At 48.6% G+C, this 17,924-nt stretch overlaps 1 protein-coding gene across 1 annotated transcript in view; it reads left to right on the top strand.

The window, feature by feature from the left end:
* Positions 1-17,680, top strand: part of LOC115101250 (SWI/SNF-related matrix-associated actin-dependent regulator of chromatin subfamily A containing DEAD/H box 1B-like) — a 31,526-nt gene extending 13,846 nt beyond the window's left edge. The window contains exons 7-22 of the mRNA XM_029620596.2: positions 12,079-12,518; positions 12,661-12,857; positions 13,023-13,113; positions 13,275-13,374; positions 13,494-13,553; positions 13,735-13,810; positions 14,282-14,417; positions 14,674-14,805; positions 14,964-15,059; positions 15,361-15,478; positions 15,625-15,740; positions 15,832-16,020; positions 16,350-16,468; positions 16,798-16,980; positions 17,137-17,252; positions 17,425-17,680. Of these exons, the coding sequence (XP_029476456.2) occupies positions 12,079-12,518; positions 12,661-12,857; positions 13,023-13,113; positions 13,275-13,374; positions 13,494-13,553; positions 13,735-13,810; positions 14,282-14,417; positions 14,674-14,805; positions 14,964-15,059; positions 15,361-15,478; positions 15,625-15,740; positions 15,832-16,020; positions 16,350-16,468; positions 16,798-16,980; positions 17,137-17,252; positions 17,425-17,486 (2,231 nt within the window). The 3' untranslated portion in view covers positions 17,487-17,680. The remainder of the gene's footprint in view (positions 1-12,078; positions 12,519-12,660; positions 12,858-13,022; positions 13,114-13,274; positions 13,375-13,493; positions 13,554-13,734; positions 13,811-14,281; positions 14,418-14,673; positions 14,806-14,963; positions 15,060-15,360; positions 15,479-15,624; positions 15,741-15,831; positions 16,021-16,349; positions 16,469-16,797; positions 16,981-17,136; positions 17,253-17,424) is intronic.
* The last annotated feature ends 244 nt before the right edge of the window (positions 17,681-17,924 follow it).

Genomic DNA, 17,924 nt, shown 5'->3' with positions numbered 1-17,924 from the left:
TTCATGGTGTCTCTCTCTCTCTCTCTGCGTGTGTTTCATGGTGTCTCTCTCTCTGTCTCGTGTGTCTCCTTCTCTGTCTCGTGTGTTTTCATGGTCTCTCTCTCTCTCTCTGTCTCGTGTGTTTCATGGTGTCTCTCTCTCTCTCTGCATGTGTTTCATGGTGTTTCTCTCTCTCTCTCTCTCTCTCTCTCTCTCTCTGTCTGTGTGTGTTTCATGGTGTCTCTCTCTGTCTGTGTGTGTTTCATGGTGTCTCTCTCTCTCTCTGTCTCCGTGTGTTTCATGATGTCTCTCTCTCTGTCTGCGTGTGTTTCATGGTGTCTCTCTCTCTCTGTCTCGTGTGTTTCATGGTGTCTCTCTCTCTGTCTGCGTGTGTTTCATGGTCTCTCTCTCTCTCTCTCTGTCTGCGTGTGTTTCATGGTGTCTCTCTCTCTGTCTCGTGTGTTTCATGGTCTCTCTCTCTCTGTCTCGTGTGTTTCATGGTCTCTCTTTCTCTCTGTCTCGTGTGTTTCATGGTCTCTCTCTGTCTGCATGTGTTTCATGGTGTCTCTCTCTCTCTCTCTCTCTCTCTCTCTGTCTGCGTGTGTTTCATGGTGTCTCTCTCTCTCTCTCTGTCTGTGTGTGTTTCACGGTGTCTCTCTCTCTCTCTGTCTGTGTGTGTTTCACGGTGTCTCTCTCTCTCTCTGTCTGTGTGTGTTTCATGGTGTCTCTCTCTCTCTCTCTGTCTGTGTGTGTTTCATGGTGTCTCTCTCTCTCTCTCTCTCTGTCTGCATGTGTTTCATGGTGTCTCTCTCTCTCTCTCGCTGTCTGCATGTGTTTCATGGTGTCTCTCTCTCTCTCTCTCTGTCTGTGTGTGTTTCATGGTGTCTCTCTCTCTCTCTCTGTCTGCGTGTGTTTCATGGTGTCTCTCTCTCTGTCTGCGTGTGTTTCATGGTGTCTCTCTCTCTCTGTCTGCGTGTGTTTCATGGTGTCTCTCTCTCTCTGTCTGCGTGTGTTTCGTGGTGTCTCTCTCTCATGTGTTTCATGGTGTCTCTCTCTCTCTCTCTGTCTGCATGTGTTTCATGGTGTCTCTCTCTCTCTCTCTCTCTCTCTCTCTCTCTGTCTGTCTGCGTGTGTTTCATGGTGTCTCTCTCTCTCTGTCTCGTGTATTTCATGGTGTCTCTCTCTCTCTCTGTCTGTGTTTCATGGTGTCTCTCTCTCTCTCTGTCTGTGTGTTTCATGGTGTCTCTCTCTCTGTCTGCGTGTGTTTCATGGTGTCTCTCTCTCTGTCTGCGTGTGTTTCATGGTGTCTCTCTCTCTCTGTCTCGTGTGTTTCATGGTGTCTCTCTCTCTCTCTCTGTCTGTCTGTGTTTCATGGTGTCTCTCTCTCTCTCTGTCTGTGTGTGTTTCATGGTGTCTCTCTCTCTCTCTCTGTCTGTGTGTGTTTCATGGTGTCTCTCTCTCTCTGTCTCGTGTGTTTCATGGTGTCTCTCTCTCTCTCTCTGTCTGCGTGTGTTTCATGATGTCTCTCTCTCTCTCTGTCTCTCTCTCTCTCTGTCTGTGTGTGTTTCATGGTGTCTCTCTCTCTCTGTCTGCGTGTGTTTCATGGTGTCTCTCTCTCTCTCTGTCTGCATGTGTTTCATGGTGTCTCTCTCTCTCTGTCTGCATGTGTTTCATGGTGTCTCTCTCTCTCTCTCTCTCTCTCTCTCTCTCTGTCTGCGTGTGTTTCATGGTGTCTCTCTCTCTCTGTCTGTCTGTGTGTTTCATGGTGTCTCTCTCTCTCTCTGTCTGTGTGTTTTCATGGTGTCTCTCTCTCTCTCTGTCTGTGTGTGTTTCATGGTGTCTCTCTCTCTCTCTCTCTCTCTCTGTGTGTGTTTCATGGTGTCTCTCTCTCTCTCTCTCTCTCTGTCTGCATGTGTTTCATGGTGTCTCTCTCTCTCTCTCTGCTGTCTGCATGTGTTTCATGGTGTCTCTCTCTCTCTCTCTGTCTGCATGTGTTTCATGGTGTCTCTCTCTCTCTCTCTCTGTCTCGTGTGTTTCATGGTGTCTCTCTCTCTCTCTGTCTGTGTGTTTCATGGTCTCTCTCTCTCTGCGTGTGTTTCATGGTGTCTCTCTCTCTCTCTCTGTCTGCGTGTGTTTCATGGTGTCTCTCTCTCTGTCTCGTGTGTCTCTCTCTCTGTCTCGTGTGTTTCATGGTCTCTCTCTCTCTGTCTGCGTGTGTTTCATGGTGTCTCTCTCTCTCTCTATCTGCATGTGTTTCATGGTGTCTCTCTCTCTCTCTCTGTCTGCATGTGTTTCATGGTGTCTCTCTCTCTCTCTCTCTCTCTCTCTCTCTCTGTCTGCGTGTGTTTCATGGTGTCTCTCTCTCTCTCTCTGTCTGTGTGTGTTTCATGGTGTCTCTCTCTCTCTCTGTCTGCGTGTGTTTTCATGGTGTCTCTCTCTCTCTCTGTCTGCGTGTGTTTCATGGTGTCTCTCTCTCTCTCTGTCTCGTGTGTTTCATGGTGTCTCTCTCTCTGTCTGCGTGTGTTTCATGGTCTCTCTCTCTCTCTGTCTGCGTGTGTTTCATGGTGTCTCTCTCTCTCTGTCTGCGTGTGTTTCATGGTGTCTCTCTCTCTCTGTCTCGTGTGTTTCATGGTCTCTCTCTCTCTCTCTCTCTGTCTCTGTCTCGTGTGTTTCATGGTCTCTCTCTCTCTCTCTGTCTCTCTCTCTCTGTCTCGTGTGTTTCATGGTCTCTCTCCCTCTGTCTCGTGTGGTCTCTCTCTCTCTCTGTCTCGTGTGTTTCATGGTCTCTCTCTCTCTGTCTCGTGTGTTTCTGGTGTCTCTCTCTCTCTGTCTCGTGTGTTTCATGGTGTCTCTCTCTCTCTGTCTCGTGTGTTTCGTGGTGTTCTCTCTCTCTCTGTCTCGTGTGTTTCGTGGTGTCTCTCTCTCTCTCTGTCTCGTGTGTTTCATGGTGTGTCTCTCTCTCTCTCTGTCTCGTGTGTTTCATGGTGTGTCTCTCTCTCTCTCTGTCTCGTGTGTTTCATGGTGTCTCTCTCTCTCTCTGTCTCGTGTGTTTCATGGTGTCTCTCTCTCTCTCTCTCTCTCTGTCTGCGTGTGTTTCATGGTGTCTCTCTCTCTCTCTCTGCGTGTGTTTCATGGTGTCTCTCTCTCTGTCTCGTGTGTCTCCTTCTCTGTCTCGTGTGTTTCATGGTCTCTCTCTCTCTGTCTGCGTGTGTTTCATGGTGTCTCTCTCTCTCTCTCTGCATGTGTTTCATGGTGTCTCTCTCTCTCTCTCTCTCTCTCTGTCTGCATGTGTTTCATGGTGTCTCTCTCTGTCTGTGTGTGTTTCATGGTGTCTCTCTCTCTCTCTGTCTGCGTGTGTTTCATGATGTCTCTCTCTCTGTCTGCGTGTGTTTCATGGTGTCTCTCTCTCTCTGTCTGCGTGTGTTTCATGGTGTCTCTCTCTCTCTCTCTGTCTCGTGTTTCATGGTCTCTCTCTCTCTGTCTGCATGTGTTTCATGGTGTCTCTCTCTCTCTCTCTCTCTCTCTCTGTCTGCATGTGTTTCATGGTGTCTCTCTCTGTCTGTGTGTGTTTCATGGTGTCTCTCTCTCTCTCTGTCTGCGTGTGTTTCATGATGTCTCTCTCTCTGTCTGCGTGTGTTTCATGGTGTCTCTCTCTCTCTGTCTGCGTGTGTTTCATGGTGTCTCTCTCTCTCTCTGTCTCGTGTGTTTCATGGTGTCTCTCTCTCTGTCTGTGTGTGTTTCATGGTGTCTCTCTCTCTCTGTCTGTGTGTGTTTCATGGTGTCTCTCTCTCTCTCTCTGTCTGCATGTGTTTCATGGTGTCTCTCTCTCTCTGTCTGTGTGTGTTTCATGGTGTCTCTCTCTCTCTCTCTCTCTGTCTGCATGTGTTTCATGGTGTCTCTCTCTCTCTCTCTCTGTCTGCATGTGTTTCATGGTGTCTCTCTCTCTCTCTCTCTGCGTGTGTTTCATGGTGTCTCTCTCTCTCTCTCTGTCTGCGTGTGTTTCATGGTCTCTCTCTCTCTGCGTGTGTTTCATGGTGTCTCTCTCTCTCTCTCTGTCTGCGTGTGTTTCATGGTGTCTCTCTCTCTGTCTCGTGTGTCTCTCTCTCTGTCTCGTGTGTTTCATGGTCTCTCTCTCTCTGTCTGCGTGTGTTTCATGGTGTCTCTCTCTCTCTCTATCTGCATGTGTTTCATGGTGTCTCTCTCTCTCTCTGTCTGCATGTGTTTCATGGTGTCTCTCTCTCTATCTCTCTCTCTCTCTCTGTCTGCGTGTGTTTCATGGTGTCTCTCTCTCTCTCTGTCTCGTGTATTTCATGGTGTCTCTCTCTCTCTCTGTCTGCGTGTGTTTCATGGTGTCTCTCTCTCTCTCTGTCTGCGTGTGTTTCATGGTGTCTCTCTCTCTCTCTCTGTCTCGTGTGTTTCATGGTGTCTCTCTCTCTGTCTGCGTGTGTTTCATGGTCTCTCTCTCTCTCTGTCTGCGTGTGTTTCATGGTGTCTCTCTCTCTCTGTCTGCGTGTGTTTCATGGTGTCTCTCTCTCTCTCTCTGTGTTTCATGGTCTCTCTCTCTCTCTCTCTGTCTCGTGTGTTTCATGGTCTCTCTCTCTCTCTCTCTCTCTCTGTCTCTCTCTCCCTCTGTCTCGTGTGTTTCATGGTCTCTCTCCCTCTGTCTCGTGTGTTTCATGGTCTCTCTCTCTCTGTCTCGTGTGTTTCATGGTCTCTCTCTCTCTGTCTCGTGTGTTTCGTGGTGTCTCTCTCTCTCTCTGTCTCGTGTGTTTCGTGGTGTCTCTCTCTCTCTCTGTCTCGTGTGTTTCGTGGTGTCTCTCTCTCTCTCTGTCTCGTGTGTTTCGTGGTGTCTCTCTCTCTCTCTGTCTCGTGTGTTTCGTGGTGTCTCTCTCTCTCTCTCTCTGTCTCGTGTGTTTCATGGTGTGTCTCTCTCTCTCTCTGTCTCGTGTGTTTCATGGTGTCTCTCTCTCTCTCTGTCTCGTGTGTTTCATGGTGTCTCTCTCTCTCTCTCTGCGTGTGTTTCATGGTGTCTCTCTCTCTGTCTCGTGTGTCTCCTTCTCTGTCTCGTGTGTTTCATGGTCTCTCTCTCTCTGTCTGCGTGTGTTTCATGGTGTCTCTCTCTCTCTCTCTGCATGTGTTTCATGGTGTTTCTCTCTCTCTCTCTCTCTCTCTCTCTGTCTGCATGTGTTTCATGGTGTCTCTCTCTGTCTGTGTGTGTTTCATGGTGTCTCTCTCTCTCTCTGTCTCCGTGTGTTTCATGATGTCTCTCTCTCTGTCTGCGTGTGTTTCATGGTGTCTCTCTCTCTCTGTCTGCGTGTGTTTCATGGTGTCTCTCTCTCTCTCTGTCTCGTGTGTTTCATGGTGTCTCTCTCTCTGTCTGCGTGTGTTTCATGGTCTCTCTCTCTCTCTCTCTGTCTGCGTGTGTTTCATGGTGTCTCTCTCTCTGTCTCGTGTGTTTCATGGTCTCTCTCTCTCTGTCTCGTGTGTTTCATGGTCTCTCTTTCTCTCTGTCTCGTGTGTTTCATGGTCTCTCTCTGTCTGCATGTGTTTCATGGTGTCTCTCTCTCTCTCTCTCTCTCTCTCTGTCTGTGTGTGTTTCATGGTGTCTCTCTCTCTCTCTCTGTCTGTGTGTGTTTCACGGTGTCTCTCTCTCTCTCTGTCTGTGTGTGTTTCACGGTGTCTCTCTCTCTCTCTGTCTGTGTGTGTTTCATGGTGTCTCTCTCTCTCTCTCTGTCTGTGTGTGTTTCATGGTGTCTCTCTCTCTCTCTCTCTCTGTCTGCATGTGTTTCATGGTGTCTCTCTCTCTCTCTCGCTGTCTGCATGTGTTTCATGGTGTCTCTCTCTCTCTCTCTCTGTCTGTGTGTGTTTCATGGTGTCTCTCTCTCTCTCTCTGTCTGCGTGTGTTTCATGGTGTCTCTCTCTCTGTCTGCGTGTGTTTCATGGTGTCTCTCTCTCTCTGTCTGCGTGTGTTTCATGGTGTCTCTCTCTCTCTGTCTGCGTGTGTTTCGTGGTGTCTCTCTCTCATGTGTTTCATGGTGTCTCTCTCTCTCTGTCTGCGTGTGTTTAATGGTGTCTCTCTCTCTCTGTCTCGTGTGTTTCATGGTGTCTCTCTCTCTGTCTGCGTGTGTTTCATGGTCTCTCTCTCTCTCTCTCTGTCTGTGTGTGTTTCATGGTCTCTCTCTCTCTCTCTCTGTCTGTGTGTGTTTCATGGTCTCTCTCTCTCTCTCTGTCTGCGTGTGTTTCATGGTGTCTCTCTCTCTCTCTCTCTCTCTCTCTCTCTCTCTGTCTCGTGTGTTTCATGGTCTCTCTCTCTGTGTCGTGTGTTTCATGGTCTCTCTCTCTCTGTCTCGTGTGTTTCATGGTCTCTCTCTCTCTCTCTCTCTGTCTGCGTGTGTTTCATGGTGTCTCTCTCTCTCTCTCTCTCTCTCTCTCTCTCTGTCTCTTGTGTTTCATGGTCTCTCTCTCTCTGTCTCGTGTGTTTCATGGTCTCTCTCTCTCTCTGTCTCGTGTGTTTCATGGTCTCTCTCTCTCTCTCTCTCTCTGTCTGCGTGTGTTTCATGGTGTCTCTCTCTCTGTCTCGTGTGTTTCATGGTCTCTCTCTCTCTGTCTCGTGTGTTTCATGGTCTCTCTTTCTCTCTGTCTCGTGTGTTTCATGGTCTCTCTCTGTCTGCATGTGTTTCATGGTGTCTCTCTCTCTCTCTCTCTCTCTCTCTCTGTCTGCGTGTGTTTCATGGTGTCTCTCTCTCTCTCTCTGTCTGTGTGTGTTTCATGGTGTCTCTCTCTCTCTCTGTCTGTGTGTGTTTCACGGTGTCTCTCTCTCTCTCTGTCTGTGTGTGTTTCATGGTGTCTCTCTCTCTCTGTCTGTGTGTGTTTCATGGTGTCTCTCTCTCTCTCTCTCTCTGTCTGCATGTGTTTCATGGTGTCTCTCTCTCTCTCTCGCTGTCTGCATGTGTTTCATGGTGTCTCTCTCTCTCTCTCTCTCTGTCTGTGTGTGTTTCATGGTGTCTCTCTCTCTCTCTCTGTCTGCGTGTGTTTCATGGTGTCTCTCTCTCTGTCTGCGTGTGTTTCATGGTGTCTCTCTCTCTGTCTGCGTGTGTTTCATGGTGTCTCTCTCTCTCTGTCTGCGTGTGTTTCGTGGTGTCTCTCTCTCATGTGTTTCATGGTGTCTCTCTCTCTCTGTCTGCGTGTGTTTAATGGTGTCTCTCTCTCTCTGTCTCGTGTGTTTCATGGTGTCTCTCTCTCTGTCTGCGTGTGTTTCATGGTCTCTCTCTCTCTCTGTCTGTGTGTGTTTCATGGTCTCTCTCTCTCTGTCTCTGTCTGTGTGTGTTTCATGGTCTCTCTCTCTCTCTCTGTCTGCGTGTGTTTCATGGTGTCTCTCTCTCTCTCTCTCTCTCTCTCTCTCTCTGGTCTCTGTCTCGTGTGTTTCATGGTCTCTCTCTCTGTCTCGTGTGTTTCATGGTCTCTCTCTCTCTGTCTCGTGTGTTTCATGGTCTCTCTCTCTCTCTCTCTCTGTCTGCGTGTGTTTCATGGTGTCTCTCCCTCTCTCTCTCTCTCTCTCTCTGTCTCGTGTGTTTCATGGTCTCTCTCTCTCTGTCTCTTGTGTTTCATGGTCTCTCTCTCTCTGTCTCGTGTGTTTCATGGTCTCTCTCTGTCTCGTGTGTTTCATGGTCTCTCTCTCTCTCTCTCTCTCTCTCTGTCTGCGTGTGTTTCATGGTGTCTCTCTCTCTCTCTCTCTCTGTCTGTGTGTGTTTCATGGTCTCTCTCTCTCTCTGTCTGCGTGTGTTTCATGGTGTCTCTCGCTCTCTCTCTCTCTGTCTCGTGTGTTTCATGGTCTCTCTCTCTCTCTCTCTGTCTCGTGTGTTTCATGGTCTCTCTCTCTCTCTGTCTCGTGTGTTTCATGGTCTCTCTCTCTCTCTCTGTCTCGTGTGTTTCATGGTCTCTCTCTCTCTCTCTGTCTCGTGTGTTTCATGGTCTCTCTCTCTCTCTCTCTGTCTCGTGTGTTTCATGGTCTCTCTCTCTCTCTCTCTCTCTGTCTCGTGTGTTTCATGGTCTCTCTCTCTCTCTGTCTGCGTGTGTTTCATGGTGTCTCTCTCTCTCTCTGTCTCGTGTGTTTCACGGTCTCTCTCTCTCTCTCTCTCTGTCTGCGTGTGTTTCATGGTGTCTCTCTCTCTCTCTGTCTGTGTGTTTCATGGTGTCTCTCTCTGTCTGCGTGTGTTTCGTGGTGTCTCTCTCTCTGTCTGCGTGTGTTTCATGGTGTCTCTCTCTCTCTCTCTGTGTGTGTTTCATGGTGTCTCTCTCTCTCTCTCTCTCTCTCTCTCTGCGTGTGTTTCATGGTGTCTCTCTCTCTCTCTGTCTGCGTGTGTCTCTCTCTCTCTCTCTCTCTGTCTGCGTGTGTTTCATGGTGTCTCTCTCTCTGTCTCGTGTGTTTCATGGTCTCTCTCTCTCTCTCTCTCTGTCTCGTGTGTTTCATGGTCTCTCTCTGTCTCGTGTGTTTCATGGTCTCTCTCTCTCTCTCTCTGTCTGTGTGTGTTTCATGGTCTCTCTCTCTCTGTCTGCGTGTGTTTCATGGTGTCTCTCTCTGTCTCATGTGTTTCACGGTCTATCTCTCTCTCTCTCTCTCTGTCTGCGTGTGTCTCTCTCTGTCTGCGTGTGTTTCATGGTGTCTCTCTCCCTGTCTGCGTGTGTTTCGTGGTGTCTCTCTCTCTGTCTGCGTGTGTTTCATGGTGTCTCTCTCTCTCTCTGTCTGCGTGTGTTTCATGGTGTCTCTCTCTCTCTCTGTCTGCGTGTGTCTCTCTCTCTCTCTCTCTCTGTCTGCGTGTGTCTCTCTCTCTCTCTGTCTGCGTGTGTCTCTCTCTCTCTCTCTGTCTGCGTGTGTCTCTCTCTCTCTCTCTCTGTCTGCGTGTGTCTCTCTCTCTCTCTCTCTGTCTGCGTGTGTCTCTCTCTCTCTCTGTCTGCATGTGTCTATCTCTCTCTCTCTCTCTCTCTCTCTGTCTGCGTGTGTCTCTCTCTCTGCGTGTGTCTCTCTCTCTCTGTGTCTGCGTGTGTTTCATGGTGTGTCTCTCTCTCTCTGTGTCTTCCTGTGTTTCATGGTGTGTCTCTCTATCTCTGTGTCTGCCTGTGTTTCATGGTGTGTCTCTCTCTCTCTCTCTGTGTCTGCCTGTGTTTCATGGTGTGTCTCTCTCTCTCTCTGTGTCTGCCTGTGTTTCATGGTGTGTCTCTCTCTCTCTGTGTCTGCCTGTGTTTCATGCTGTGTCTCTCTCTCTCTGTGTCTGCCTGTGTTTCATGGTGTGTGTCTCTCTCTCTCTGTGTCTGCCTGTGTTTCATGGTGTGTGTCTCTCTCTCTCTGTGTCTGCCTGTGTTTCATGGTGTGTGTCTCTCTCTCTGTGTCTGCCTGTGTTTCATGGTGTGTGTCTCTCTCTCTCTCTCTCTCTCTGTGTGCCTCTCTCTCTCTCTCTGTGTGCCTCTCTCTCTCTCTCTGTGTGCCTCTCTCTCTCTCTCTGTGTGCCTCTCTCTCTCTCTCTCTGTGTGCCTCTCTCTCTCTCTCTCTCTCTGTGTGCCTCTCTCTCTCTGTGTGCCTCTCTCTCTCTCTCTCTCTCTCTCTGTGTGCCTCTCTCTCTCTCTCTCTCTCTCTCTCTCTCTCTCTCTCTGTGTGCCTCTCTCTCTGTGTGCCTCTCTCTCTCTCTCTCTCTCTCTCTGTGTGCCTCTCTCTCTCTCTTTCTGTATGCGTCTCTCTCTCTGTATGCCTCTCTCTCGTTCTCTCTGTGTGTGTCTCTCTCTCTGTATGCCTCTCTCTCGCTCTCTCTGTGTGTGCCTCTCTCTCTCTCTCTGTGTGCCGCTTTCTCTCTCTCTCTCTCTCTCTCTCTGTATGCGTGCCTCTGTCTCTCACTCTCTCTGTGTGCCTCTCTCTCTCTCTCCCTCTCTCTGTATGTCTCTCTCTCTCTATGCGTCTCTCTCTCTGTGCCTCTCTCTCTCACTCTCTCTCTCTGTGTGCCTCTCTCTCTCTGTGTGTGCCGCTTTCTCTGTATGCGTGTCTCTCTCTCTCGCTCTCTCTGTGTGCCTCTGTCTCTCTCTCTGTATGCGTGTCTCTCTCTCTGTGTGTGCCTCTCTCTCTCTCCCTCTCTTTCTCTGTGTGCCTCTCTCTCTCCCTCTCTTTCTCTGTGTGCCTCTCTCTCTCTGTGTGCCTCTCTGTGTGCCTCTCTCTCCCTCTCTCTATGCGTCTCTCTCTCTATGCGTCTCCCTCTCTCTCTCTCCCTCTCTTTCTCTGTGTGCCTCTCTCTCTCCCTCTCTTTCTCTGTGTGCCTCTCTCTCTCCCTCTCTTTCTCTGTGTGCCTCTCTGTGTGCCTCTCTCTCTCGCTCTGTGTGCCTCTCTGTGTGCCTCTCTCTCGCTCTGTGTGCCTCTCTCTCGCTCTGTGTGCCTCTCTCTCGCTCTGTGTGCCTCTCTCTCTCGCTCTGTGTGCCTCTCTCTCTCGCTCTGTGTGCCTCTCTCTCTCGCTCTGTGTGCCTCTCGCTCTGTGTGCCTCTCGCTCTGTGTGCCTCTCTCGCTCTGTGTGCCTCTCTCGCTCTCTCTCTCTCTGTATGCGTCTCTCTCTCTCTGTCAGTGTGTGTTTCATGGTGTGTGTGTCTCTCTCTGCCAGTGTGTGTTTCATGGTGTGTGTGTGTGTCTCTCTCTGCCAGCGTGTGTTTCATGGTGTGTGTGTGTCTCTCTCTGTCAGCGTGTGCTTCATGGTGTGTGTGTGTGTCTCTCTCTGTCAGCGTGTGTTTCATGGTGTGTCTCTCTCTCTCTGTGTCTGCCTGTGTTTCATGGTGTGTGTCTCTCTCTGTCGGCGTGTGTTTCATGGTGTGTCTGTCTCTCTCTGTGTCTGCCTGTGTTTCATGGTGTGTCTCTCTCTCTCTCTGTGTCTGCCTGTGTTTCATGGTGTCTGTCTCTGTCTGCGTGTGTCTCTCTCTCTCTCTCTCTCTCTCAGTGTCTCGTGTGTTTCATGGTGTCTCTCTCTCTTTCGCTCTGTGTGCCTCTCTCTCTGTGTGCCTCTCTCTCTCTCTGTGTGCCTCTCTCTCTCTCTCTTTCTGTGTGCCTCTCTCTCTCTTTCTGTATGCGTCTCTCTCTCTGTATGCCTCTCTCTCGCTCTCTCTGTGTGTGCCGCTTTCTCTCTCTCTCTCTCTCTCTCTGTATGCTTCTCTCTCTGTATGCGTGTCTCTGTCTCTCGCTCTCTCTGTGTGCCTCTCTCTCTCTCTGTGTGTGCCGCTTTCTCTCTCTCTCTCTCTCTCTCTCTCTGTATGCTTCTCTCTCTGTATGCGTGTCTCTGTCTCTCGCTCTCTCTGTGTGCCTCTCTCTCTCTCTCTCTCTGTGTGCCTCTCTCTCTCGCTCTGTGTGCCTCTCTCTCTCGCTCTGTGTGCCTCTCGCTCTGTGTGCCTCTCTCTCTCTGTGTGCTTCTCTCGCTCTCTCTCTCTCTCTGTATGCGTCTCTCTCTCTCTGTCAGTGTGTGTTTCATGGTGTGTGTCTCTCTCTGCCAGTGTGTGTTTCATGGTGTGTGTGTGTGTCTCTCTCTGCCAGCGTGTGTTTCATGGTGTGTGTGTGTCTCTCTCTGTCAGCGTGTGTTTCATGGTGTGTGTGTGTGTCTCTCTCTGTCGGCGCGTGTTTCATGGTGTGTGTCTCTCTCTCTGTCGGCGCGTGTTTCATGGTGTGTGTGTGTGTGTCTCTCTCTGTCGGCGCGTGTTTCATGGTGTGTTTGTGTGTGTCTCTCTCTGTCGGCGCGTGTTTCATGGTGTGTTTGTGTGTGTCTCTCTCTGTCGGCGCGTGTTTCATGGTGTGTGTGTGTCTCTCTCTGTCGGCGCGTGTTTCATGGTGTGTGTGTGTCTCTCTCTCGGTCGGCGTGTGTTTCATGGTGTGTGTGTGTGTCTCTCTCTGTCAGCGTGAGTTTCATGGTGTGCCTGTTCCTGAGTGAATCCGTTTATATAAAACCAAAACGTTATTTTAGGGCGCTAGATAAGTCCCTTTCTGTCTTGCAGCCATAGTTTCATGTGTTGTTTTTAAGTCAATATATGTAGGTGGCCCAACATCCCTCCCAGGACCTGCAGACTGATTTCTGTTTCCTTCATCAGGGGAGAGGTCCAGTCAAGGGGATACCCAGGCATCATCATCAGCTAGTTCAGCCCCCCAAGCCTCAGCACATCAGGCAGGCCCAGCAGCCAAACCCCCTGGTTGTCCCACATCACTACCTCACAAGCCTCCCAGTGGGACCGTAGATAAGACCATCAGTAGGCCGACCAAAGGAGCAGACAGAAGGAGGAGGGTGATACCAGAGCCAGGCACCAGCTCTGAAGACGAGGCCAGTGATGACTTTGATGACTCTGCTGAGGGCGTGGAGCTGAACTCGGATGGCTCAGATCAGGAGGTTGGAACAGGGTCTCTTGTGAAGGGCCAGATTCTCAGGTTCTTCCAGGAGGCATCGCTGGATGAGCTGTCTCTCATCTCTGGCTGCTCTGTGAAGAAGGCCCAGAGGATTGTCGAGCTGCGCCCATTTAACGAGTGGGAGAATCTGGTGAGGGGCATAATGAACTTGTGTGCATGGATATGAACACACACACACACTAACATCTCTGGGTTCCAATTGAAGGCTGACTGGGCTCCATCAGAACAACCTGAGTGTAACCTTGTGGGTAATTGATTGTGTGTTCCCCCAGTTGGATGCTCTTGACAGAGGGAACGGCCTCTCCACTGACCTGGTGCAGGGCTGCCGTGTGGTCCTGAGGGAACGGGACGTTGTGCGCAGCCTCATGACCAAGTGTGAGAAAATCGCCAACAAGATGATGCAGGACGTGACCCAAGTGGTGGAGAGGGACAAGGGCTCCCAGAAACAGCCTGAGATCCTCAACGGGAAGTGGGTTGAGCTGCTGTTTTTATACTCCTCTCACTGACATACACACGTTCAGGTAGTTATGTAGAATGATTCTTGTCAACAACACGATCTCATACATGTACACAGGCAGTCTTGAACAGTCTTTCTGTCATTACTGAGTTTCCTGTGTTACTTTGTCCTCTCCAGATACCAGTTGAAGCCTTATCAGCTCATTGGTCAAAATTGGCTGACCCTGCTCCATCAGAACAACCTGAGTGGAATCCTTGCTGATGAGATGGTGAGTTGTTATTCCTGACCAGTCTCCAACAGCTTATCTCAGATCCTCTTAATCCTGTGGTTAATGTGGCTGGGAAGCAGGCGACTCTTTTTGTTGTGCCAAGTCGGTGTCTGAAAAGTAGAGCTTCTGTAAATGCACCACCTCCTGTCTTTTGTTGGCAGGGTTTGGGGAAGACCATCCAGGCCATCTCGTTCCTAGCCAGCCTGTACCAGGAGGGCAATAAGGGCCCACATCTCCTCACTGTACCTGCCTCCACACTGGGTGAGCTGTAGCAGTAGTGCTGCACACACAGATTGTATGATGCCTTAGTGTTACTTTCCTATCCTTTTAAGATGTTTTTTTTTTTTTTTAATTTAACAGATTTTGCTTCTCTGTTGCAGATAATTGGGTGCGGGAGCTGAATCTGTGGTGTCCCAGGCTCAAAGTCCTGGTGTACTATGGTGAGTGAATCTTCTATTCATTCTGTATTGTGTGACTCATCAGACTGTGGTTGTCATGGTTCAGGCTTTATGTTTATTTGATTATACAGACTTAACCCGTTGGTTTTAGTCACCATGAGTGTCACCATGGGTGACAGAATGACTGAATATAGATAGTCCTATTTATATTGTGTGTGTCTAGGGTCTGTGGAGGATCGCAAGTACCTTCGATATGATATTCTCAACAGACAGGTCGACTACAACATCATCATTTCTACGTAAGTCTAAAATCTGAGAAATTACTGTTATGCAAGAATGACAGGTGAAAAACATGTCTGTGCCCTTGAGCAAGGCAATTAACTCTTAATTGCTCTGGATAAGAGTGTCTGCTAAGTGTTGTTTATTTTTCTGTTTTATACTTGGAACTGCACTTGAGTCTAGCATTCTACAGGTTCACATCCTACTGTCTTAGCTACTGTGTGTCTTCTGAGTAAGACACTTAGCCCTAAGTGCCTCAGGTAATATCCAGCAGAATTAGTGGCGATCTTGTAAAACCAATCAGCCGTGTAAAGTCCCCCCGGCTGGGCTTCTGCTAACATGATAATATATTCAGCGTTTGACTAAACCTGAAAGGTTCCGTGTCGGCTGTACCTGTGACTCGTTCATACTTCATGGTAACCAAGCGGTTGTCATGCCTCACACACCACTGAGGACCTTGTGTGTTTGAGCTGCTGTGTTTCTGCTGCCAGGTACGCTCTGACCACCAGCAACGACAACGACCGCAGCCTGTTCCGAAAGCTCAAACTGGAGTACGCCGTGTTCGATGAGGGCCACATGCTGAAGAACATGAGCTCGCTGCGCTACCGCCACCTCATGGCCATCAATGTAAGTACATTGCAGGGGTGGGGGTCACCTTGGCTGATAACAGCCATTATTGATTGGCGTGATAATGATTTTAAGATAAGTTTTAATGTTGGCCTCTAAACTGTTCCGCTTCATGCCTGAGCAAATGTCTTGTTTGTCTCCTGTGAGTCACCCCACTTTCTTCCTTTTCACTGCAGTGCATTCTGATACTTTTTGTCATGGTGCTATACAATGTACTATATTCATCTAATCAGATTTGATTGTGATGTGATCTCAGGCTAAGTACCGTCTGCTGCTGACTGGGACTCCAGTGCAGAACAACCTCCTGGAGCTCATGTCCCTGCTCAACTTTATCATGCCCGATATGTTCTCCAGCAGCACTGCACAGCTCGCCAACATGTTTGCCACGGTGAGGCTAGAACACATGCTATACGGGGATCACTCCAGATATATTTGTCTTAGTGTGCAGCAAATTTGACTCATCCGGTCAAAAAGTCTAGCTAATAAAAGCCCACTGACTATGCTAAGATTTCCTTTGGAGAGACGTCATCTTTTATTTCCTGTCAGAAATCATCAGAGGAGCAGAGCAGCTTTGAGATGGAGAGGATCTCTCATGCCAAACTGATCATGAAACCCTTCATCCTCAGACGTGTCAAGAGTGAGGTACGGAACAGCTCGGTCTAAGCTCATTACCAGATAGGGTTATGGCATGACTTGGGACAGTGATATATTCTCTACCACGGTACTTCGTACTTGAATACTATTGTGCATTGTTTTCATTGTTCATTTAGAGTTCTACTGTGCTGTTTTCTTAGGGGCTAATCTATAACTTCAGATTTCCCCGTAGTCTCCCATTGACGTCAATGCATGACTAAGGGAAAATTCTATTTAAGTGGGAGTTAGGATTCGCCCCAAAGAGACGTTCGTTGACATATGACTAGAGCGGCTTGCGTCTCTGCCTCAGGTGCTGAAGCAGCTCCCAGCCAAAGAGGAGAAGGTGGAATTCTGTGCCATGAGTGACCAGCAGCAGCAGCTCTACAATGCCTTAATGCAGAAGCTCAAGGGATCCACCAATGGAGAGAGTATGTTAGGGAGAGGAGGAAGGCATCTGGTTCATTTGAAAAGGGATGGAAAGCCTAAGAGAATATTAAATAGCAACACAAGTAGAATTTTAAGGTGCATCGATTATCTGATTTAAAACCATATGTTGCCCATGTGTCCTCCACAGAGCGAGAACTGACCAATGTGATGATGCAGTTGAGGAAGATGGCAAATCACCCACTGCTGCACCGGGAGCATTATACCACTACCAGACTGGCTGCTATGAGTCAACTCATGCTCAAGGTCAGACCTGAAAACTTACTGGTGTTTGAAGAGAATGTTTTGATGTCAGTCTGTGATTGCTTAGACTCGGTTTGAACCTTAACCCCGTCAGGAGCCGACCCACTGTGAAGCAGACCCAGCACTGATCAAGGAGGACATGGAGGTCATGACAGACTTTGAGCTGCATCGACTTTGTCTTCAGTACCCGTCCGTACAAGACTATCAGCTGAACACAGACATGCTCCTGGACTCAGGGAAACTCAGCCTGCTCACACAGCTTCTGGCCTCTCTCAAAAACAAGGTATGAAAGCTACAGTGGATCAATTGAAGACAGCATCTTTATTATGCACTATTAAGCCTTGCCCGTAGTGATCCAGCTATAGTCTTCTCCATCTCCCTCCCTGGTGGTTTCTTCACCCCCCCCTCCCCATAAAACCAGTCACCCTTTTTCCCCCCATTCCTCTACCTGTCAAACACTCCATCTCTTCCCTGCTCTCAATTACAATCACTCTTTTCTTGGCTTTCCCCCCTCCAACATGCAGTCAACCACATCTCTATATTTCTCTTTCTTTCTCTCTGATCCCTCCGGTCCTGTAGTTATTAATCACAGTGACTGTGTTTCTGTGTCAGGGGGATAGAGTGGTGCTCTTCAGCCAGTTCACCATGATGCTGGACATTCTAGAGGTGTTCCTGAAGCACTTGAAGCATCACTACATTCGACTGGATGGATCCACGCCCATGTCTGACAGGTAGGATGTTGAACTCTGTCCATACATCCGCAAGGCTATTTGTTTCCCCCTGTACTTACCATTCTGTTCAATGAGCAGAACACAGGCTGTAATTGATCTCCTAATAGGATATGACAGGCCTTAGTCATTTAGGAATGGATTGATACGTAGTAGGGACTGAAAATTGTCACAATCAGGGTTTTTTCCAAGGACTCTGGATATTATGCAAATTAAACTGTTAATCACCATTTTTTTTTTACATCATATTTTAAATTATGCTTATTAATAGAAGTGTCTTATATGCCTTTATGGACATTAATAGATCTGTTAATTCTCCCATCCTCTTGTAGAATCGTGCTGATTGACCAGTACAACACAGAGTTGGACATCTTTGTGTTCTTGATGTCTACTAAGGCTGGTGGCCTGGGCATCAACCTGACCTCAGCCAATGTGGTCATCTTGCACGACATTGACTGCAACCCCTACAATGATAAGCAGGCCGAGGACCGCTGTCACCGTGTCGGACAGACAAGGTCAGCGAGGATCGGGAAACTATGTTTTCCCTCAAGCAGTTTGCTAACGTTACCCGCCATACCCAGGCTAGGCGCTTCCTTTGAGCTTGTGTTGCTCATACAGTAGATGTGAGTGTATATACCTTGTAGTAAAATTCTGGCATCTTTATGTTGTAGGACTGTGAAGGTGATTAAGCTGATCAGTAAGGACTCTATAGAGGATGGCATGCTCCGCATCGGTCAGAAGAAACTCAAGCTGGAGCAGGATATGACTGCTTCCCAGTCCCAGGACGGTGAGCTCATTATCCCCTCCTATCTCTCACATTAACCACCATATACTGTACCGCGCATGCCGATACCAACACATACCAACATTCATTTTCATATAGCCTGCCAATGAACATATTCACTGACAGTCGATTGATAGATTTTACCGGCTAAAACTAGATGCATTTCCTTTGTCAGGAGATGAGGACTCGATACCAGAAGACATGGCCTCCCTTTTGAAGGCGTCACTGGGGCTGTGAGGATGTATCCATTTGTCTGGAGGGGTCCTCCAGGTTGTCCATTGTCAGGGCATTCAGAGCCATGGATGCCGCATGTGTCCTCTTATCTTCACTGTACTGTATGTACAAATAGTTTCTTAAGTTCATTGCCTTATGATGTTTCTAAGACATTTTGTGTCACTGTTGCAACCATTTGTAATAAAAGATTACAAGCAGTGATGTCCAACTTTCCATGATTTTATGTGGGGCTACATTTTGAAGCGCAGGCGCAGTCTGGATGGCTGAGCAACTGCATTGCAGTGATGATCATTCTGAACACAGCGGGAAGATTGGAATAGTGCTAGCTACCAAGACGGAGGTTGTAGGAAACAACCGGCAGAACATTACATTAGCCAACTAGCCTAGCAGTTTCCCACGTCTAAAAGTAGCCAACTCGTCAGAACATGTTTTTACAAACCG

Source organism: Oncorhynchus nerka, linkage group LG19 (genome assembly GCF_034236695.1).
Source record: "Oncorhynchus nerka isolate Pitt River linkage group LG19, Oner_Uvic_2.0, whole genome shotgun sequence".
NCBI classification, from domain to species: Eukaryota; Metazoa; Chordata; class Actinopteri; order Salmoniformes; family Salmonidae; genus Oncorhynchus; species Oncorhynchus nerka.
Note: the sequence above shows the minus strand (reverse complement) of the source record. Positions and strands in the feature narration are given on the sequence as shown.